The sequence below is a fragment of the Ranitomeya variabilis genome, chromosome 6 (assembly GCF_051348905.1).
Source record: "Ranitomeya variabilis isolate aRanVar5 chromosome 6, aRanVar5.hap1, whole genome shotgun sequence".
Taxonomy (NCBI): Eukaryota; Metazoa; Chordata; class Amphibia; order Anura; family Dendrobatidae; genus Ranitomeya; species Ranitomeya variabilis.
Genome location: NC_135237.1, coordinates 547,262,931 through 547,284,086, shown reverse-complemented (window position 1 = coordinate 547,284,086; position 21,156 = coordinate 547,262,931). Strand labels below are relative to the sequence as shown.

General features: G+C 40.2%; 1 protein-coding gene across 2 annotated transcripts in view; it reads left to right on the top strand.

Moving 5' to 3' along the window:
* ASAP1 (ArfGAP with SH3 domain, ankyrin repeat and PH domain 1) overlaps positions 1-21,156 on the top strand; it is a 220,630-nt gene that overhangs the window by 35,151 nt on the left and 164,323 nt on the right. For both annotated transcript variants that reach the window (XM_077271238.1, XM_077271236.1), the window contains exon 2: positions 7,953-8,039. In XM_077271238.1, coding sequence (XP_077127353.1) covers positions 7,981-8,039 — 59 coding nt within the window. In that variant the 5' untranslated portion in view covers positions 7,953-7,980. The remainder of the gene's footprint in view (positions 1-7,952; positions 8,040-21,156) is intronic.

The window sequence follows — 21,156 nt, the reverse complement described above, 5'->3', positions numbered from 1 at the left end:
ACACATAAATGTTTCAGATCACCAAAGAAATTTCAATATTAGACAAAGATAACACAAGTAATCACAAAATGCAGTTTTTATATGACAGTCTTTGTTATTAAGGGAAAAAGAAATCCAAACCTACAGGGCCCTATGTGAAAAAGTGATTGGCCCCCCATAAAACATAAATTAACTGTGGTTTATCACATCTTTGGGAAGCTGAGTTAAAATTCCCCAGCCACATCCAGGCCTAATTACTGCCACACCTGTTCTAAATCAAGAAATCACTTAAATAGGACCTGCCTGACAAAGAATATAACTACTATAATACTGACTGTACGTACAGAGAAAGCAGAATAAAAACAAAGGATTTTTTTATATCTTACATGGATTTTTGATATTCTGTTTGCAATATATAACAACATATCATTTAGTAAGTGAAATGCATTATATGTGGGTGATTTTTATTCCATGTGCTGAGCTAAGTGGTGTTCGACCCCTGTAAATTCCTAATGATTTGATGCCATCTTGGAGGAAACAAGGCGTCCTATGTGAAAACTGAATGACAAATTTCCACTTGGTAGCAGAAAGACAGGACGTGCTGGGCTGATTATAGGAGGATTAATTCCCACCAGTAGAATCAGAATTTGTATTAGCTGTGAAATATCAACACATTTTCTTTGAAGTTTTTCATAGGAGTTAATTATCTTCTTGGTTGTCTTTGTAGTTTTTAACAGAAATTCTAAGTTCACTGCTAAGGAAATAACTACTGAGGATTGGGTGTTACTTTTACATATTATTTGCCATCATTATACGTACAATAATGTAGATATACAGTATGCCACAAGGACGCCCTCAACCCACCCGGACGTCCCATTGTGTCCGGAATAGAGGGTCTCTGTGATCCAATCTGTAAGTTTATTGACTTCTACCTGAAACCATTAGTTGAGTCCTTACCATCATATATCCGTGACACAACGGACGTCCTGGCACGGGTTGACGGCGTCCTTGTGGACGATAATGTTCTTCTAGTCACTGCAGACGTTGAGTCCTTGTACACCTGTATTGATCATAAGCACGGTCTGGATGCCGTCCGCCTTTTCCTCGGGACCTCCGACCTGGATGGCCCGATGTGCAACTTGATCATCGAGCTGATGCACTTTGTCCTAACCCACAACTTCTTCGTATTTAAGGACAACTACTATCTACAGAGGCGTGGCATGGCCATGGGCACGGCCTGTGCGCCTTCGTATGCTAATCTCTTCCTGGGAGCCTGAGAGAGATCTTTATTTGGTGGCGAAGGCACACAGGCCGCACGTCCCATGTGCTGTGCTGGCTACGATTTATAGATGATGTACTGTTGTTGTGGGATGGGACGGTGGATCAGCTCGAGGAATATATGACATCTTTGAACAACCATACACTTAATATTAAATAGGCTACTATTGACTTTCTGGACATCTCTCTACTGATCGATACTAATCGTTCGGTTCAGACAGATGTCTACAGAAAGCCAACATCAGTAAACTCTCTTATACATGCCGACTCATCACATAACCCTGCTACTATTCGGGCTGTCCCGGTCGGACAGTTTCTGAGGATGAGGCGGATCTGCTCCACCAATGACCGATTTGAGAAACAAGCCCTCGACCTGAAAACTCGCTTTCAAGATAGAGGGTACAGTAACAGGTGTATAAAGAAAGGATACGACAGAGCAAGGAAGACCCCCCAGGGTGATTTGTTATATCCACGTAAAAAGGAAACATTAACCGGCAGTGACTGTCAGAAAATTTGTTTTATCTCTACATTTAACCACGAATGGTATAAAATGAGAGACATTCTAGCCAAACATTGGGCCGTTCTTGGGGCTGAGTCCTCCCTGGGTCCCGCCATTGGCGACTTCCCACTGATGACATCAAGGAGATCTAAAAATTTGAATGATCTCCTCGTTAATAGCCATTATGTACCTAAAATGGCTAATCCTTTTGGTACTAAGGGCCCTATTCCGGGCTGCTTTCCCTTTGGCCACTGTCTTGCCTGCGCAAATGTCCTGCGCTGCTCTTCTTTTCAATCTTCAGATGGGTCACAACAATTTCAGATAAGACAACGAATATCCTGCGGTAGCAGTAATATTATATACTACGCTACTTGCGGATGTTCTAAAATATATATAGGTTTGACCTCCAGAGAATTACGCATCCGCGTACGTGAGCACGTGCGGGACATTTGCGCGGCCAAGACAGTGGTCGATCCCCTCCAATTAAAAACTATCCCCCGCCACTTTAGGGCATATCACAATTGTGATGCCAAAACGTTGAAAATTAGGGGGATAGACATTATTCATCTAGGTATTAGAGGAGGTAGTTACAAGAAAATACTGGCCCAAAGAGAGGCAAAGTGGATTGTTAAAGGGAACCCGTCACCTGAATTTGGCGGGACAGGTTTGCGGTCATATGGGCGGGGTTTTTGGGTGTTTGATTCACCCTTTCCTTACCCGCTGGCTGCATGCTGGCCGCAATATTGGATTGAAGTTCATTCTCTGTCCTCCATAGTACACACCTGCGTAAGGCAATCTTGCCTTGAGCAGGCATGTACTACGGAGGACACAGCATGAACTTCAATCCAATATTGCAGCCAGCATGCAGCCAGCGGGTAAGGAAAGGGTGAATCAAACACCCAAAAACCCCGCCCATATGACCGCAAACCTGTCCCGCCAAATTCAGGTGACGGGTTCCCTTTAAGCTGGATACTGTGGCCCCCAAGGGCCTTAATGAGTCTTTGAGCTTTGCTTCATTTCTATGAATAATTAGTCTCTCTTCTTTTCCTGATTTATGCTCATATATTCACCCATTGATGGTTCTTTTGTGTGTGGTTTTATTATTATTGTTTTAATTCTTTCTATGTATTCTTTTTATTTTTAGTTATATTTTTATGTGGTTATTCGTCTCTGTTTTGGACCCTATTATGAACATTCTGCCGTGCAACCCATCACTGAAAAACAAGCGGAGAAATATATTGTGCCATCATTTTATTATATTTATATAGTATACTGTCCTCTCTCTATATCAGAATTTGTATGCCACCTCATTATATTGATAATATGTATGGATTTTATGTGTACCAACATGATTTGATATTCTGGCACATCTTGTAAGTTCAGATACCTCCCCTTTGTTTATATGCGGCCGTGCGCGCTGTTGTCCCCCGCTTCCAGCATTCAGTCGGGCGTCTTTATCAGCCTCCTGTGTGTGACCTAGGTGAATTTTTCACCGGCGCATGCGCAGTGATGCCTGACGCTCTGTCTGGATGCTAGGACCTGCGGGGACGCACTGCACACGCGCCGACATCGCCGCTTCTCATTGGGTGATCACAACCATGTGATACGCCCTGTGACCCATTGTCATGGCAATATAAGGTCCTTCTATTCACACTTACATCACACCCCCTGAGGAAGTGTCTGGTATAGACACGAAACGTACGTCGGGGTCACCCGCCATCATTTGGGGCTCATTACCATCTGAGTAGTCTTGTGCACTGGGCTTGGTAAGTTTTGCCCTTAATTTATGATACAGTCCATTTACTCTGCGGATCTCCAGCTGGGCTTGATCTATGTTGATTTACCCTGACCTTTTTTTTTTTGCCTTACTTTTGGCTTTAAACCTTGCTATAGAGCTCCCGCTGCTTCTGTGGATCCCCGCATTGTTATACAATACTTGGGCTTTATTTATTGTGCCTTATTTTTGGCTCTACTTACCTAGCACATGGACAAGCATTCAAATGTAAATCAGATAGATGTACTACCTCTGAACTCCCATGTGCACCTCACTGCTGTATGTACTTCCGTGTCCTTGTCCTGATTGACAATTTTATTATATGTGTTTTTCTTTGATTTTTTGAAATACATTTTGTACTTTCTTACTTATTTATTGGTTACTCCAGTTTTTCTCCTATTTATACAGTATGCATAATGTAGTAATTATCATATATTAGTTAACATTGGGAGCTATATTATACTACTTATGTTCTTGCATTCAGGGTGATATTATAGTAGTTATATTCTTGTACATAGGAGCAGTATTATAGTAGCTATATTCTTGTACATAGGGGCAGTATTATAGTAGTTATATTCTTGTACATAGGGGCAGTATTATAGTAGTTATATTCTTGTACATAGGGAGCAGTATTATAGTAGTTATATTCTTGTACAGAGGAGCAGTATTATAGTAGTTATATTCTTGTACATAGGAGCAGTATTATAGTAGTTATATTCTTGTACATAGGAGCAGTATTATAGTAGTTATATTCTTGTACATAGGAGCAGTATTATAGTAGTTATATTCTTGTACAGAGGAGCAGTATTATAGTAGTTATATTCTTGTACATAGGGCAATATTATAGTAGTTATATTCTTGTGCATAGGGGCAGTATTATAGTAGTTATATTCTTGTACATAGGGGCAGTATTATAGTAGTTATATTCTTGTACATAGGGAGCAGTATTATAGTAGTTATATTCTTGTACATAGGAGCAGTATTATAGTAGTTATATTCTTGTACATAGGGGCAGTATTATAGTAGTTATATTCTTGTACATAGGAGCAGTATTATAGTAGTTATATTCTTGTACATAGGGGCAGTATTATAGTAGTTATATTCTTGTACATAGGGAGCAGTATTATAGTAGTTATATTCTTGTACATAGGAGCAGTATTATAGTAGTTATATTCTTGTACAGAGGAGCAGTATTATAGTAGTTATATTCTTGTACATAGGAGCAGTATTATAGTAGTTATATTCTTGTACATAGGGAGCAGTATTATAGTAGTTATATTCTTGTACATAGGAGCAGTATTATAGTAGTTATATTCTTGTACATAGGGGCAGTATTATAGTAGTTATATTCTTGTACATAGGAGCAGTATTATAGTAGTTATATTCTTGTACATAGGAGCAGTATTATAGTAGTTATATTCTTGTACGTAGGGGCAGTATTATAGTAGTTATTTTCTTGTACATAGGGGCAGTATTATAGTAGTTATATTCTTGTACATAGGAGCAGTATTATAGTAGTTATGTTCTTACACATAGGAGCAGTATTATTGTAGTTATATTCCTATATATAAGGGCAGTATTATAGTAGTTATATTCTTGTACATAGGGGCAGTATTATAGCAGTTATATTCTTGTACATAGGATCAGTATTATAGTAGTTATATTCTTGTACATAGGGGGCAGTATTATAGTAGTTATATTCTTGTACATAGGGGCAGTATTATAGTAGTTATTTTCTTGTACATAGGAGCAGTATTATAGTAGTTATATTCTTGTACATAGGGGGCAGTATTATAGTAGTTATATTTTTGTACATAGGGGCAGTATTATAGTAGTTATAGTTATATTCTTGTACATAGGGGCAGTATTATAGTAGTTATATTCTTGTACATAGGAGCAGTATTATAGTAGTTATATTCTTGTACATAGGGGCAGTATTATAGTAGTTATATTCTTGTACATAGGAGCAGTATTATAGTAGTTATATTCTTGTACATAGGGGCAGTATTATAGTAGTTATATTCTTGTACATAGGGAGCAGTATTATAGTAGTTATATTCTTGTACATAGGAGCAGTATTATAGTAGTTATATTCTTGTACAGAGGAGCAGTATTATAGTAGTTATATTCTTGTACATAGGAGCAGTATTATAGTAGTTATATTCTTGTACATAGGGAGCAGTATTATAGTAGTTATATTCTTGTACATAGGAGCAGTATTATAGTAGTTATATTCTTGTACATAGGGGCAGTATTATAGTAGTTATATTCTTGTACATAGGGAGCAGTATTATAGTAGTTATATTCTTGTACATAGGAGCAGTATTATAGTAGTTATATTCTTGTACATAGGGGCAGTATTATAGTAGTTATATTCTTGTACACAGGGGCAGTATTATAGTAGTTATATTCTTGTACATAGGGGGCAGTATTATAGTACTTATATTCTTGTACATAGGAGCAGTATTATAGTAGTTATATTCTTGTACATAGGGGGCAGTATTATAGTACTTATATTCTTGTACACAGGGGCAGTATTATAGTAGTTATATTCTTGTACATAGGGGCAGTATTATAGTACTTATATTCTTGTACACAGGGGCAGTATTATAGTAGTTATATTCTTGTACATAGGGAGCAGTATTATAGTAGTTATATTCTTGTACATAGGGGCAGTATTATATTAGTTATATTCTTTTACATAGGGGCAGTATTATAGTAGTTATATTCTTGTACATAGGGGCAGTATTATAGTAGTTATATTCTTGTACATAGGGGCAGTATTATAGTAGTTATATTCTTGTACATATGGGCAGTATTATAGTAGTTATATTCTTGTACATAGGGGCAGTATTATAGTAGTTATATTCTTGTACATAGGGGCAGTATTATAGTAGTTATATTCTTGTACATAGGGGCAGTATTATAGTAGTTATATTCTTGTACATAGGGGCAGTATTATAGTAGTTATATTCTTGTACATAGGGGCAGTATTATAGTAGTTATATTCTTGTACATAGGGGCAGTATTATAGTAGTTATATTCTTGTACATAGGGGCAGTATTATAGTACTTATATTCTTGTACACAGGGGCAGTATTATAGTAGTTATATTCTTGTACATAGGGAGCAGTATTATAGTAGTTATATTCTTGTACATAGGGGCAGTATTATAGTAGTTATATTCTTGTACATAGGGGCAGTATTATAGTAGTTATATTCTTGTACATAGGAGCAGTATTATAGCAGTTATATTCTTGTACATAGGAGCAGTATTATAGTAGTTATATTCTTGTACATAGGGGCAGTATTATAGTAGTTATATTCTTGTACATAGGGGGCAGTATTGTAGTAGTTATATTCTTGTACATAGAGGCAGTATTATAGTAGTTATATTCTTGTACATAGGGGCAGTATTATAGTAGTTATATTCTTGTACATAGGAGCAGTATTATAGTAGTTATATTCTTGTACATAGGAGCAGTATTATAGTAGTTATATTCTTGTACGTAGGGGCAGTATTATAGTAGTTATTTTCTTGTACATAGGGGCAGTATTATAGTAGTTATATTCTTGTACATAGGAGCAGTATTATAGTAGTTATGTTCTTACACATAGGAGCAGTATTATTGTAGTTATATTCCTATATATAAGGGCAGTATTATAGTAGTTATATTCTTGTACATAGGGGCAGTATTATAGCAGTTATATTCTTGTACATAGGATCAGTATTATAGTAGTTATATTCTTGTACATAGGGGGCAGTATTATAGTAGTTATATTCTTGTACATAGGGGCAGTATTATAGTAGTTATTTTCTTGTACATAGGGGCAATATTATAGTAGTTATATTCTTGTACATAGGAGCAGTATTATAGTAGTTATATTCTTGTACATAGGGGGCAGTATTATAGTAGTTATATTTTTGTACATAGGGGCAGTATTATAGTATAGTTATATTCTTGTACATAGGGGCAGTATTATAGTAGTTATATTCTTGTACATAGGGGCAGTATTATAGTAGTTATATTCTTGTACATAGGGGGCAGTATTATAGTAGATATATTCTTGTACATAGGAGCAGTATTATAGTAGTTATATTCTTGTACATAGGGGGCAGTATTATAGTAGTTATATTCTGTTCCATTGTGGAGTAGTATTATATTCCTGTACCATGCATGCTCTCTAACCATGCTCTGCTGGTAACATGGGCACACATTGATAAAATGTGAATGTGTTGTTATCTATAACAACCTAATGTGTAAGATAATAGTGTCACATGTTGCTCATTCAACCACAATCCCTGTTAAATTTCATGAGTCATTCTTTTCTTCTGCCATTATCAGTAAACTGGAAGAAAACAAGTAAATTGCCGTCATTTGCAGCCATTGTGTCTTATACTTTTCTCTTGTTTCCGTCATAGGTAATTTTCTGGCGGTGACGGCTGAGACATGCGATCGTCAGCCTCCAGGCTCTCTAGTTTTTCATCCAGGGATTCATTATGGACTCGGTAGGTGACCTCGTATTATGGAGACCTTATGTGCCCATTTCCAGCAATGATCCATTATCCATTTTAGGACACATACATGTAAATCCATGACGCTTATTGTACTTATTGGATCTTTGGAGAAACCCAGGGTTCATTGACTTGTTCTCTCAGCTGAATCATTCGCACGTGGCCTCGATAGTATTTTACTGTCATTAACTTTTGAGTCATTTATTGTCGCATTGTTATAATAGGATGTGCATGAAACACAATGGGAAGAAATGCCGCTTGGCCGCACAATGACATCATTCAGGTGGTGGAGCTGAGTATCTCCTCCTTTTCGAGTACTTTTCTACAGTGAGTCACCTTCCCAGTGCCGCAGCCCCCGAAGGGCCAGATAAAGCGCGTGCACCACTCGCTGACGGCCCAGGATAAGGAGTCAACAAGTCACTTTGCTTTTGGACAGAGTAGACCCCTACAGAGATATGGCAGTCTTTAGAGGGTACTCGTTTCTGATGACCCTTACAATACTCCACTTTTTGCCCACGAAAATGACATCTCCTTTTAGTCACCATTTACATGGCAGAGTTGCATGAACAGATGGTATTGCGGAGTAGATCGAACTACATGTGCCGCCACATGGTGCCTTCATGAGATCAATGTATCTAGGTATTAGGAAACATGGATCATGGTATCAAAGCTAACCAAGAGACATTGTAGGTGGGTAAAGCAGTGACAACCATGTCATGGTGACCTATATCGTCGCATTTTTTTAAAACTATATGATATGCTTGGATATTGCTAATTAATCCAGGCTCAAGACCCAAATAAGGATCATTAAGAAACATTTTGTTCGATTTTTGTGGTTGTATGAACTTTTTACTACTCCCTCCTCCCTCTCACAGCACAATGCACAGCACACTCACAGCAGTTACTCATGTTTTAGCAATGAGATTTAAGGGGTAACGTATCTCCTTGTGGAGAGTGATATGTTTAGCCTGGCAGGCCAAAGTCAGGAGGCTTAGTTATAAGCCTTGTCGCGCTACTCTGGGAAATGAAATATGCAAATTGACTATTTAGAGAGGAATAGTTCTAGAATTCTTTCTCTACGAAGAGGCAATTTGCACATCAGCACTGAGATAAGCATCACTGATAAGGCCCCTTCCTAATTTTTTATGCCTTCCAAGCATGTTTGCTTCAGCCGGGCAGTCCTGAAATCCCTCTGACTTGGCATCTGTAACAGGCCACTAGAGAAAGTAATGGCTGTAACTGCAGCTCCTCTGCCTGGATTGTGGGCAGCTGGGGTAAAACTCTAATTGTAAGGGACCAAAGAAAGTCACTGCGCAAATACGACCATTCCGGAATAGAGGCCGACAACCAGTGAGAGCCAGGCTATACCGGATATAATGGCTATCCCCATTCACTGACAGCAAGCAGAGACCTTGAAACTGAAGAATTGAAGTCGAAACGTTGTTTTACTTTAAAAATTATTAAACTTGACTTATACTGTATGAAGAATAAAAAACTCCTTTAAGGAAAACTTAATGAATGCAGTGTTCCTTCTGGAGCCGTAAGCGTTCTTATTAGATCATTCAGACAGTGAAGACCAAAAGATTACAACAAAGGATTGCTATTTATACAAATGTATAATATTGTCTAAATTGTTACAGTTTGCTGTGTGCGAAGGGGGCTGGTTGACTGTTCATAAAAAGATAAAGGGGGCTGGTGGATTGCTCACAAATAGAGAAGGGGGCTGGCAGATTGCTCATACATAGAGAAGGGGGCTGGTTGACTGCTCATAAATAGAGAAGGGGGCTGGCGGATTGTTCTTAAATAGAGAAGGGGGCTGGTTGACTGCTCGTAAATAGAGAAGGGGCTGGTGGATTGTTCATAAATAGAGAAGGTGGCTGGCTGATTGCTCATAAATAGAGAAGGGGGCTGGCTGATTGCTCATAAATAGAGAAGGGGGCTGGCGGATTTCTCATAAATAGAGAAGGGGGCTGGCGGATTGTTTTTAACCCCTTCATGACCTTAGGATTTTTCGTTTTTCCGTGTTCGTTTTTCACTCCCCTCCTTCCCAGAGCCATAACTTTTTTATTTTTCCGTCAATTTGGCCATGTGAGGGCTTATTTTTTGCGGGACGAGTTGTACTTTTGAACGACATCATTGGTTTTACCATGTCGTGTACTAGAAAACGGGAACAAAATTCCAAGTGCGGTGAAATTGCAAAAAAAAGTGCAATCCCACACTTGTTTTTTGCTTGGCTTTTTTGCTAGGTTCACTAAATGCTAAAACTGACCTGCCATTATGATTCTCCAGGTCAGTACGAGTTCATAGACACCTAACATGACTAGGTTATTTTTTATCCAAGTGGTGAAAAAAAATTCCAAACTTTGCTAAAAAAAAAAAAAAATTGCGCCATTTTCCAATACTTGTAGCGTCTCCATTTTTCATGATCTGGGGTCGATTGAGGGCTTATTTTTTGCGTGCCGTGCTGGCGTTTTTAATGATTTCAATTTGGTGCAGATACGTTCTTTTGATCGCCCATTATTGCATTTTAATGCAATGTCACGGCGACCAAAAAAACGTGATTCTGGCGTTTCAAATTTTTTTCTCGTTACGCCGTTTAGCGATCAGGTTAATGCTTTTTTTTTTATTGATAGATCGGGCGATTCTGAACGTGGCGATACCAAATATGTGTAGGTTTGATTTTTTTTTATTGATTTATTTTGATTGGGGCGAAAGGGGGATGATTTAAACTTTTATATTTTTTTATATATTTTTTATTTTTTTTAACTTTTTTTTTTTTTACTTTTGCCATGCTTTAATAGCCTCCATGGGAGGCTAGAAGCAGGCACAGCACGATCGCCTCTGCTACATAGCAGACCACAGGGTGGCGCTCACAGCTACCGGCGATCAGTAACCATAGAAGTCTCAAGGACCTCTATGGTTACAATGGAGAAGCATCGCCGACCCCCGATCATGTGACGGGGGTCGGAGATGCGCTCATAGCCGGCCGCCCGGCCGGATGCGGTAGTTAAATGCCGCTGTCTGCGTTTGACAGCGGCATTTAACTAGTTAATAGCAGCGGGTGAATCGCGATTTCACCCGCCGCTATTGCGGGCACATGTCAGCTGTTCAAAACAGCTGACATGTCCCGGCTTTGATGCGGGCTCACCGCGGAGCCCTGCATCAAAGCAGGGGAGCTGACCTCGGACGTACTATCCCGTCCGAGGTCAGTAAGGGGTTAAATAGAGAAGGGGGCTGGTTGACTGCTCATGAAAAGAGAAACGGGCTGGCAGATTGTTCATAAATAGAGAAGGGGGCTGGCGGATTGCTCATACATAGAGAAGGGGGCTGGTTGACTGCTCATAAATAGAGAAAGGGGCTGGCGGATTGTTCTTAAATAGAGAAGGGGGCTGGAGAATTGTTCATAAATAGAGAAGGAGGCTGGCGGATTGTTCATAAATAGAGAAGGTGGCTGGCGGATTGTTCATAAATAGAGAAGGTGGCTGGCGGATTTCTCATAAATAGAGAAGGGGGCTGGCTGATTGCTCATAAATATAGAAGGGGCTGGTGGATTTCTCATAAATAGAGAAGCTGGCTAAAGAATTGCACCTAAATAGAGAAGGGGGCTGGCTGATTGCTCATAAATAGAGAAGGGGGCTGGCTTTTTGCTCATAAATAGAGAAGGGAACTGGCGAATTGAGCATGACTAAAGAAGGGAGCTAGCCAAATGGCGCATTTTAATAGCTAAAATGCACAGCACTGACCACATGCTGACACAAGAAAGTCTCTCCTTTTATGAGCACAAGTCAAAAAGTGAAACTGCCGGAACCCAGAATCATCACACTGTTGACTCATGCGCAGTCTGTGATCTATTACTATACCCAAGTCTTTATCACACGTGCTGTTGCTTAGTTCTATTCCTCCCATTCTGTAGATGTATTTTTCATTTTTCTTGCCCAGATGTAGCATCTTACATTTCTCCCTGTTAAATCCCATTCTATTAGTCGCTGCCCATTGTCCAAGCTTATCTAGATCCTTCTGAATCCTTTCTTCTCTAGTGTTAACTATTCCACCTAGCTTTGCATCGTGTGCAAATTTGATCAGTTTACCTTCAGTTTCCGTATCTAGTTCATTTATAAAAATGTTGACCAACACTGGGGCCAGGACAGACCTTGTGGTCCCCACTCGAAACACTCTTCCAATTCTACGTGCAACCATTTATCACCACTCTTTGAGTACGAGCCGGTTATGAATCCGCCTAGTCTTGTCAATCCCATACTTGGTCATTTTTTCAATACGGATAGTATGAGATATAGAAATAAAGAGAATTAGATATAAATTTATAGAGAATTATCACAGACTTTTGGACCTAAAAGTGACCTGTTGTTAATAAGTGAACATTCCCTTTAAGCTCCGCTGTGTCAGGACACTTGACTCCTTTGTTTTTTCTTCCTCCTGAGTTGATCTTTAGATTTTATTCAATTTTCAGCTACTAAACAGATATTTCTGGAGCAACAGATAAATGCAGGAATCAATAGCCCCATTTACAGCCATTATGGCCAGCACGCGAGATTCGGCAAGGTTCTAATATGGAGACGGTTACATTACGGCGCGCTCTTCGTATACAGACGCATGTGATAACTACTTATCCGGCGCGGTCTCAGGAGGCGCCTGTTATGTTCACAAAAGAGATCTCGTTTAGCTCCGAACACACAAGTGATTCAACAGATGACTGCAAGCACCAAAACGCTCCTGCGGGATTCCAGGCAGCCAGGAAAAGCAGACCCTTCCCTAATTAATCATCCTTTTATCTCCTCACTCACTAATTTATTCATCAGACTTCTTTAAAGTTCCTACTTGGGTACAAATAGCATTATATGGAGCTGAGTAGAATGTATAGTATTATTATTATTATTATTATTATTATACATTTTTATAGCGCCATTTATTCCATGGTGCTTTACATGTGAAAAGGGGGCAAATATAGACAAATACAATATACATGAGCAAAAAACAAGGTACTAACAGGAACAGATTAAAAAACAATCCTTTAATCTGGCATGTGCTAATCCGGAAAATGTGATAAGCAGTTGTTACAGAATATCATTAAAATCCCAAATCAGAACGTATTGCCTATCAATTGGGTATTTAATAGTCTTTTTTATTAGCGAGGGGGGGACCACTAGAACCCCTGGCAATCATGAAAGTGAGATCCCCAATTGTCTGTGTGATTGGCGCGCCATTTACACATGTGCACTGCTGCTTTATTCATTCCCAATGGAACTGATGGAGATAGTGGAGGAATATCTTTCCTATAGAAAATGAATGGTGCAGCATAGCGCATGCGCAACCTGCGCTCCATTCACATATAGGACTCCTGCATAAATAGAGTGCAGGTTGTGCATGCGCATTGCTGATCCATTTTTTCTCTACAGGACTGTCGAAGATAACTGGGTGCTGTGCTTGGTTATCTCTATTTGTCCTACAGAGAATGAATGGAGCAGCTTTGCGCACCGTCACATCATTATTTCTTTATGGGACTGACCAAGGTACAGTATGAAGACTCTGTACATTCCCATAGTCCCGCAACCCTACACAGAATGAATGGAGTGGTATCACGCATGTGCAACCTCTGCTCCATTCCCAAAGGAAATACAGGAGCCCTGGTCTTGTGATCGCTGGGTCTCCATGAGATCAAACAGACCTCAGACATCACCCAACTTTAGCTACAATTCCTGCAAATGGAATCTGCCTCAAGTCTAGATCCTATTAAAGGGTTTGTCCAGTGTAGAAAACTCATTTTCGTACTCATTTTTAACTGAATGGGTAAACACTGGGCAAATGAGGTTTAATGTAGATAAATGAAGAGTTAGCACCTAGGATGGAGTAATCCTGTTTCTGCATATACTACTGTACATTAAATAGGATTGTACTCGGGACTACAGAACAGGAGAAGGACTTGGGTATTCTGGTTACAAGTAAGCTGAGCAGCAGCACTCAATGTCAGGCAGCAGCCGCAAAAGCAAACAAGATTTTAGCATGTATAAAAAGAGATAAAATCCCACGATCCCAACGTATTGTTACCCCGTTATAAATAACTGGTGAGGCCACATCTAGAATGCGGGATCTAGTTTTGGGCTCCACATTTTAAAAAGGACATTCAGAAGTTAGAATCCGTTCAAAGGCGGCAACTAGATTATTACAAGGGATGGAGGCCTGTCCTATATTACATGGGATGGAAGGTCTCTCATATGAGGAGAGGTTGAAAAAGTTGGGCTTGTGTAGCTTAGAATTGGAGATCATTATGAAGAACGCCTCTCGCTTTTGGGGACCTATCCGGAATTACACAAATGCCCCATTATTCTAAGATTCCCCATGCACATTAGATTACCTGCTGATTTTGGGAGGACCCCAATGACAGGGTAGAGAAGGATCGTAGAGTTTATAGATAAAAACCAAATCCTTTTGCTTTCAGGGGAGACCACTCGCTGCCACAGGAGGCTGAAAGTCTCCTCCACATTGAAAATTTGACCAAGTTAAGGGTCCAATGAATTGGGAAGTCATGGTGAAGGCATTTGGCCGATAGCTGTCTCCGATGCATCAGCACCTTCAGGTGCGGCTGTCCTGAAGAAGGAGTCAGATTGACTTTGAAAACGTGTTGACAATAAACCACTCTTCTCAAATCTTGGTCTCAGATCCACATTTTTGGAATTCCAGCAGTGCAGAATAATTCCACCTCCCTTGGTATCCAGTTTATGGGTGTCATAGAAAATATTAAAATCTCTAAAGCCCCTAGTGAGGGGGACTTTCCTCCCCTCCCTCCTTCTCTCTCACACAGATTTCCAGTAAGGAATCAAATAGCTGACAGTCTAAGTCTCTTGGAAATGGACTGGTACAATGGACATAAAGAAGCAGAAAATTGGGTATAGTTGTGACGTGACAATCTTCATTAACATGCAGGCAGCTCCTTTTTTAAATAAGCGATCCTGGCAGTACCAATGAGGATGTCTATTGTGCATAGACAAAGGTATATAATGCAGGAAAGGTCTTTTCACAGGGCTGGATAACAAAGGTACATGTGTTTACACATAGATAGAAAAGTGCCTCTTTTGTCCCTAAGAAATACTTTGCCCCTTCAGAGGGAATGTTATACATTGACCCCAAACTTATGTCTCTGAAAAAAAATTCTGATATTGGAGTTCGTATAGATCCGATAGTGATGGGTCATACATTTTCAGCTTCTGGACTAATCAGAGAAGAAGATGCATGTTTTTTCAAGACTGTAACCCTTGCATATCCGCCACAAACCAATAGTGGGCAGACCGCTGACAACAGTCATGACATGCTTGGTCTCTAGTGAATGGTACAATCCCAATAAAAAATATGGCGGTGATCTTGAACTTCTGCGATCATCAGGAGTGAAGATATTGCAAAAGTTGGGAATTTCATAAAATCCTGAAGGGTTGAGGACATCTCACAACATTGCCTATGTGAGATCATCATGGGTGGGTGTAACTCAGGTGCCGATAAAACATCAAGACAAATTATGAGTGGGTAAAAAAAGTATTTAGCCAGCCGCCAATTGTACAAGTTCTCCCACTTAAAATGATGAGAGAGGCCTGTGATTGACATCATCGGTAGACCACAACTATGAGAGTCAAAATGAGAAAACAAATCCAGAAAATCACCTTGTTTGATTTGGCAAGATTTATTTTGTAAATTATGGTGGAAAATAAGTATTTGTTTATTAACAAAAGTTCATCTCAATATTTTGTTATGTATCCTTTGTTGGCAATGACAGTGGTCAAATGTTTTCTGTAAGTCTTCACAAGGTTGTCACACACTATTGGTGGTATGTTGGCCCATTCCTCCATGCAGATCTCCTCTAGAAATAAAAAAAAACTAATAAAAAACAAGGATCCCTAAAATATAACTTTTATTGGAAATCAGTTAAGAAGATCTCTTTTCATCAACACAATACAATATGAAAAAACAAGGTATGTACCTGTTAGACCTTAGGGGGTCGCTATACTTCGCCCTGCCTGGCAGTGGAGGTAGGCACCCTAATTTTCTACGGTAGGCGCCCCTACTCCTTGACGGATCACCCTCAAAATCCCTAGAAATCCCTTCAATACAGGAATCCTGGTTGAACCTAAAAGATCCCTATAGGAAAAAACAGCCTGGCAGTGGAGGTGGGCACCCTAATTTGAAACGGTAGGCGCCCTCACTCAACGTCGACTGACCCTAGGATCCCTCAAAATTCCCTACAATGGGGATAGAAGATACAGAAAATGTCCCAACACACCCTGGCACCCATAGAAATAACACATACAAAAAACGAAAACAATATATCAAAAAGAAAAAATGTCTCGGAATTATCAGATGTTACCTAATGAAAAATTGTTATCACGATAAAATAATGATATACCGGGCATACATAGACAAGACAAAGTATGCCCCAACGAAAAAAGTTGTTGTATACAGGTAAACAGGATGCAATAAATCTAATATTGTCCAATCGTAACCATACAGGGTTTCCCAGATAGAGAAAATGAATTGATAAATAATACCACAATATTAAAGTACATAGTGCAATATGAGTCGTCTACCATAACAAACATAAAGGAGCCCTTTAGACATCTGTACTCATAATGTAAAGACACAGTCGTCTCTTCAAGCATAGAGACAATATAGGATCACCAGCATTAATACTCATCTGTTAGTTGTGCTATTTCATCCTAATGTCCAGGAGACACGATTGTATGGATTCAAACGATAAATAAGGCGCTAATCAGCAATCTCCCCAAGCAATGCCCGACGCGTTTCCCCCCCATGGACGGGGGTTCATCAGGGGTTCAGCAGCCGCACATATAATAAGAGGGAAGGCGCCACCAGTTTTCTTGTAGTTTGTTTTTTTGTGAAATGAAGCTTAAAATAGTAATTAAAATGTATTAACGCAATGTTTGCACTGTTTGCAAACATTTCTATATGAAAAATATTCAAAGCAACATATTTAAAAATACAAAAATACAAAGTTTATTAATTTACTCGTACAAAAATCACAAGCCTACATATACGTGCTGTATACACTATATGCAAAATGAAATGGGTAAGCATGGATTATTGTGATTTTGGGGTGTTATCTGTATGGCTATGCGACACTGACTCATTGTGGATTGTGTCCTTGAAGGTCTGTGACCCCTGGTAATATTGATAATATATATATATATATATATATATATATATATATATATATATATGTCTATCTTTTCCATGCTTACTTTTTGGGGATGTATTCTGTTATCCCCCTCCTGACTCGGCTACCATCATGTCGCCTCCTTTTTACCTTCTGATTTGTATATAGTGTATACAGCACGTATATGTAGACTTGTGATTTTTGTACGAGTAAATTAATAAACTTTGTATTTTTAAATATGTTGCTTTGGACGTTTTTACTCCATTTCTTAGTGAGTATATTTATTCGGAGTTGTCTTGGTGATTTTGCATCTGTGGGATGCTTTGGGAGGGCTATTTCCATTTGCTCTCGGCCACAGTGTATGTTGGTGCTTGATGATTATGTGAATAAATATATGAAAAATATTGTATATATTCTTACAAATATATATAATTACCACTAGGGGGAGCATTTTCCATTTTAGACCTCAAGCTGCTATAGTAAGACTTACCAGATTTACTGTTAGCAGCAAAATTGGGGCAGTAACTGCTGACATCACCATTTCCCTCCCCTTTTGGGTGTTCTAGTATCCCTGGGGCAGAATGAAGAGTAGCATCACAGGGCAGTGCCATTTTGTGGGTGACTGCCCTGTGATCTGCTATCACCAGCAGTTACTATCTCTCTCTCTCCCATCAGTCTCTCTCACCCGGATTACATGATTCTCTCACCCCCCTCCACAATGCCTGGCCATTCACTGCAGACCTGCAGCTCCTTGTCTTATTTTACTGAGGGATGAATCACAACTCCTGCCCAGCAGCTGACGGCTCCTGTTCCAATAAAGCTAATGGTACACTGTTCCTCCTTCATGTCTCTGCTATTCTGCCCATACTTTTCCCCCAGCCCTTGATCTAGGATCTGTTCGGCTGGAAGCAGTACTGTTTATGTTAGCAGATCCGAGGACTACATGAATATGGCAGCAGAACACTCCCACTACTGTGAATTGTGCAGCCCAAAGAAGCCTGCCCAGTTCACAGCAGTGACAGTTCCATTACAATACATAGGGGTGGAGTTCATCTGTTATCTCCTATGACCATGGGGTGCAGTATTATGACACTGATAGTGTCGTGCTGCTACTGTGAAAGCAAGATGTCAGCCCCCAGTGCCTTCTTTAAACTCCTATAACACACAAAATATGTTTCAAATGCAAACACAACTTGGTTATAACAGCATGTTATGCTACATTACATTGATTTATTAATTATGTACAAACATGGTATGGTACCTTCCTTTTAAGGGGTTGCCTGTTGCTTATTCATAGCATAGAGCATCAATATCAGATTGATGGGTGGTCTGACAACTGGCACGGATTTAAGAAATGTATGCGCGAAACACAACAGGCCTGCACACTGGGATAAGAGATAAGGTGCAGACACTAAAGACAGTATATGGGGCTGCTGTGTTCTGTCGGAGCATTGCTAAAATTCGACAACATTTCAGTTTGAATTCCTTTGTGTCTCGTTAACTTCCATTTTCACAATCCTCTTATACCTAATCAGTACCCCAGCCCTCTTTGTTTTAAGACCCCCAGAGATCCCAAGAGCTAAGTGACCAATATGACTTTGGCTTTTTCCCAATAACTTGCACCACAGAGGCACTTATTGTAGGGTCGCAGGTTTCCCATTAGTCAGACCCTAATAGTAGACTGTCCCTAGGTGGGATGGAGTCATCATGCTCATGCTGAGCAGATTGGATTTTGGGTATTTACCCCAGTTTGTCAACATGTCCACCCCACAAAAAAATGCTTTACTTTTGATAAATCTCTGCCGTTGGTACATGGTATCATGTTATACCATTTATTCTTCCATTAAAGGCTTATTCTATAGGATAGGGAATAACTTGCAGATTGTTGGTGGATATCCCCCTCACGATTTCAAGACTGGGGCTTTGGAACTCGGGAACGGGGCTCTCCAATATTCAACGTTACGCAGCACTTGACTTTTTCCAGCACTTCCATGTACAATAATTATTAACTTATCTCCAATCCATAGGATTGGGGATACTTCACTAATCGTTAGTGCACTGCTTTATTCAGAGATCGAGGTTTGGGAACTTGGGAACGGGGCTCTCTGGTGTTTAATCTTGCATAGATTTTCGCTTTCTCCAACAGTCCCATACACAATTAATGGAAAGGAAGCCGCGCATGCGCACCTCTGCTCCAATTAAGATAGGGCTCTGCTTCCCACATTATCAATTTATATCCAATCCATAGGATAGGGGATAATTTACTAATTGTTGGCGAACCCCTTTATTCCAAGATCGGGCGCTTTAAAACTTGGGTACAGGGCTCTCCGGTGTTCAGTCTTTCATAGATTTTTTGGCTTTCTCCAGCAGTCCCATAGACAATGAATGGAAAGGAAGCCTCCTCTCTATTTGAGATGGGGCTTTGCATCCTAAAGTATTAAATTATCCCCTGTCCTTAAGATAAGGGATACCTTAGTGATCCTTGGAGGACCACCCAAGATTCCATGACGAATTAATGGAAAAGAAGTCTCACATTCTAAGATTGGTTCTTTGGAACTTGAGAACGGGGCTCCCCGGTGTTCAGTCTTGCACAGTCCTTGGATTTCCCCAGCACTCTAATAGACATAGACAATGACTGGAAAGGAAGCCGCGCATGGGCACCTCCGCTCCATTTGAAATGGGGCTCTGCTTCCCAAAGTATTAAATTATCTCCTATCTATAGGATATGGATATCTTATTAATTGCTGGGGGTTCCTCTTTATTCAAAGATTTGGGATTTGGAAATCGGACCCTATGGCATTCAGTTTAGCGTAGCTCTTGGCTTTCTCCAGCAGTCCCATAGACAATGAATGGAAAGGAAGCCTCCTCTCTACTTAAGATAGTGCTTTGCATCCTACGGTATTAAATAATCCTCGGTCCTTAAGATAAGGGATACCTCATTGATTATTGGAGGACCACCCATGATTCCATGATGACTGAAAGGAAAGACAGCATCACATGTGCATTCTGTTTACGATGGGGCCCTGAAGAGCTGACATCCTGGGTTCCAGAGCCCCATGCTCGAGATCCCTGAGGATCCCAATTGTTAGACCACCAGTGGTCAGTATGTTCTCTCCTAACCTATGGATATTTGGGAATAACCCTTTAACATTCGAGAGGAGTTCTCCTTTAAATTCTCCAGGCCAACTAATGGCAGTGCAATTAGCATCCGTGGACTAAACGCACTAAAAGCTGATTACAGAAGGGTCCTGCAGAAGGTAATGGCAAAGCACATCTGCTCCAAGGCAGCTGACCCGTTACCCCCGCCGGATACTTCATCGATTGCATCTAACACACAAGATGAGATTCTGATACCAAGGGAATATTGGGAATTGCACATCTCGTGGGCTCCGAAATGTAAAAAAATCCTCCGCAAAAGGGACGGTGAGCATGTCGGGAGCATACATGTTGGCATGTGCATATGTATTCACCCTTTGTGCTATGAAGCCCCTAAAAATTTCTGGTGGAAGCAGTGACAGGACGTGGGTGCAATCTAAGTGTCGCATATCTGTCAGTACATACTTTACCTTTTCTAAAGTCCACAGAGGCTGCAACACCATTAAAGGGGTTGTCCGGTCCAAATCAGCAAGTCTGCAGTTATTATGTGTGACTGCAGACTTATGAATCCCCCAGCGCACGCACTCGCCGATTTCTAAGCCGGGGACCAGAGGGTATTTATGAGTTATGCCAGTGGGCGTGGCCTTGTTTTCATACACCTGTATGGAGCTAGGCCACGCCCTCTAGTTGACCGCTCCTTCTAGTTAGCCACGCCCACTGCACGACCGCGTCACTAGACGGGGCGCCGCCTTGCTCAATCCAAGTGCATGGAGAGAGGCAACCCCCACTTGACGGCTTCTGCCCAGGAGTATATATATAACTCATACAAACCCTCCATTC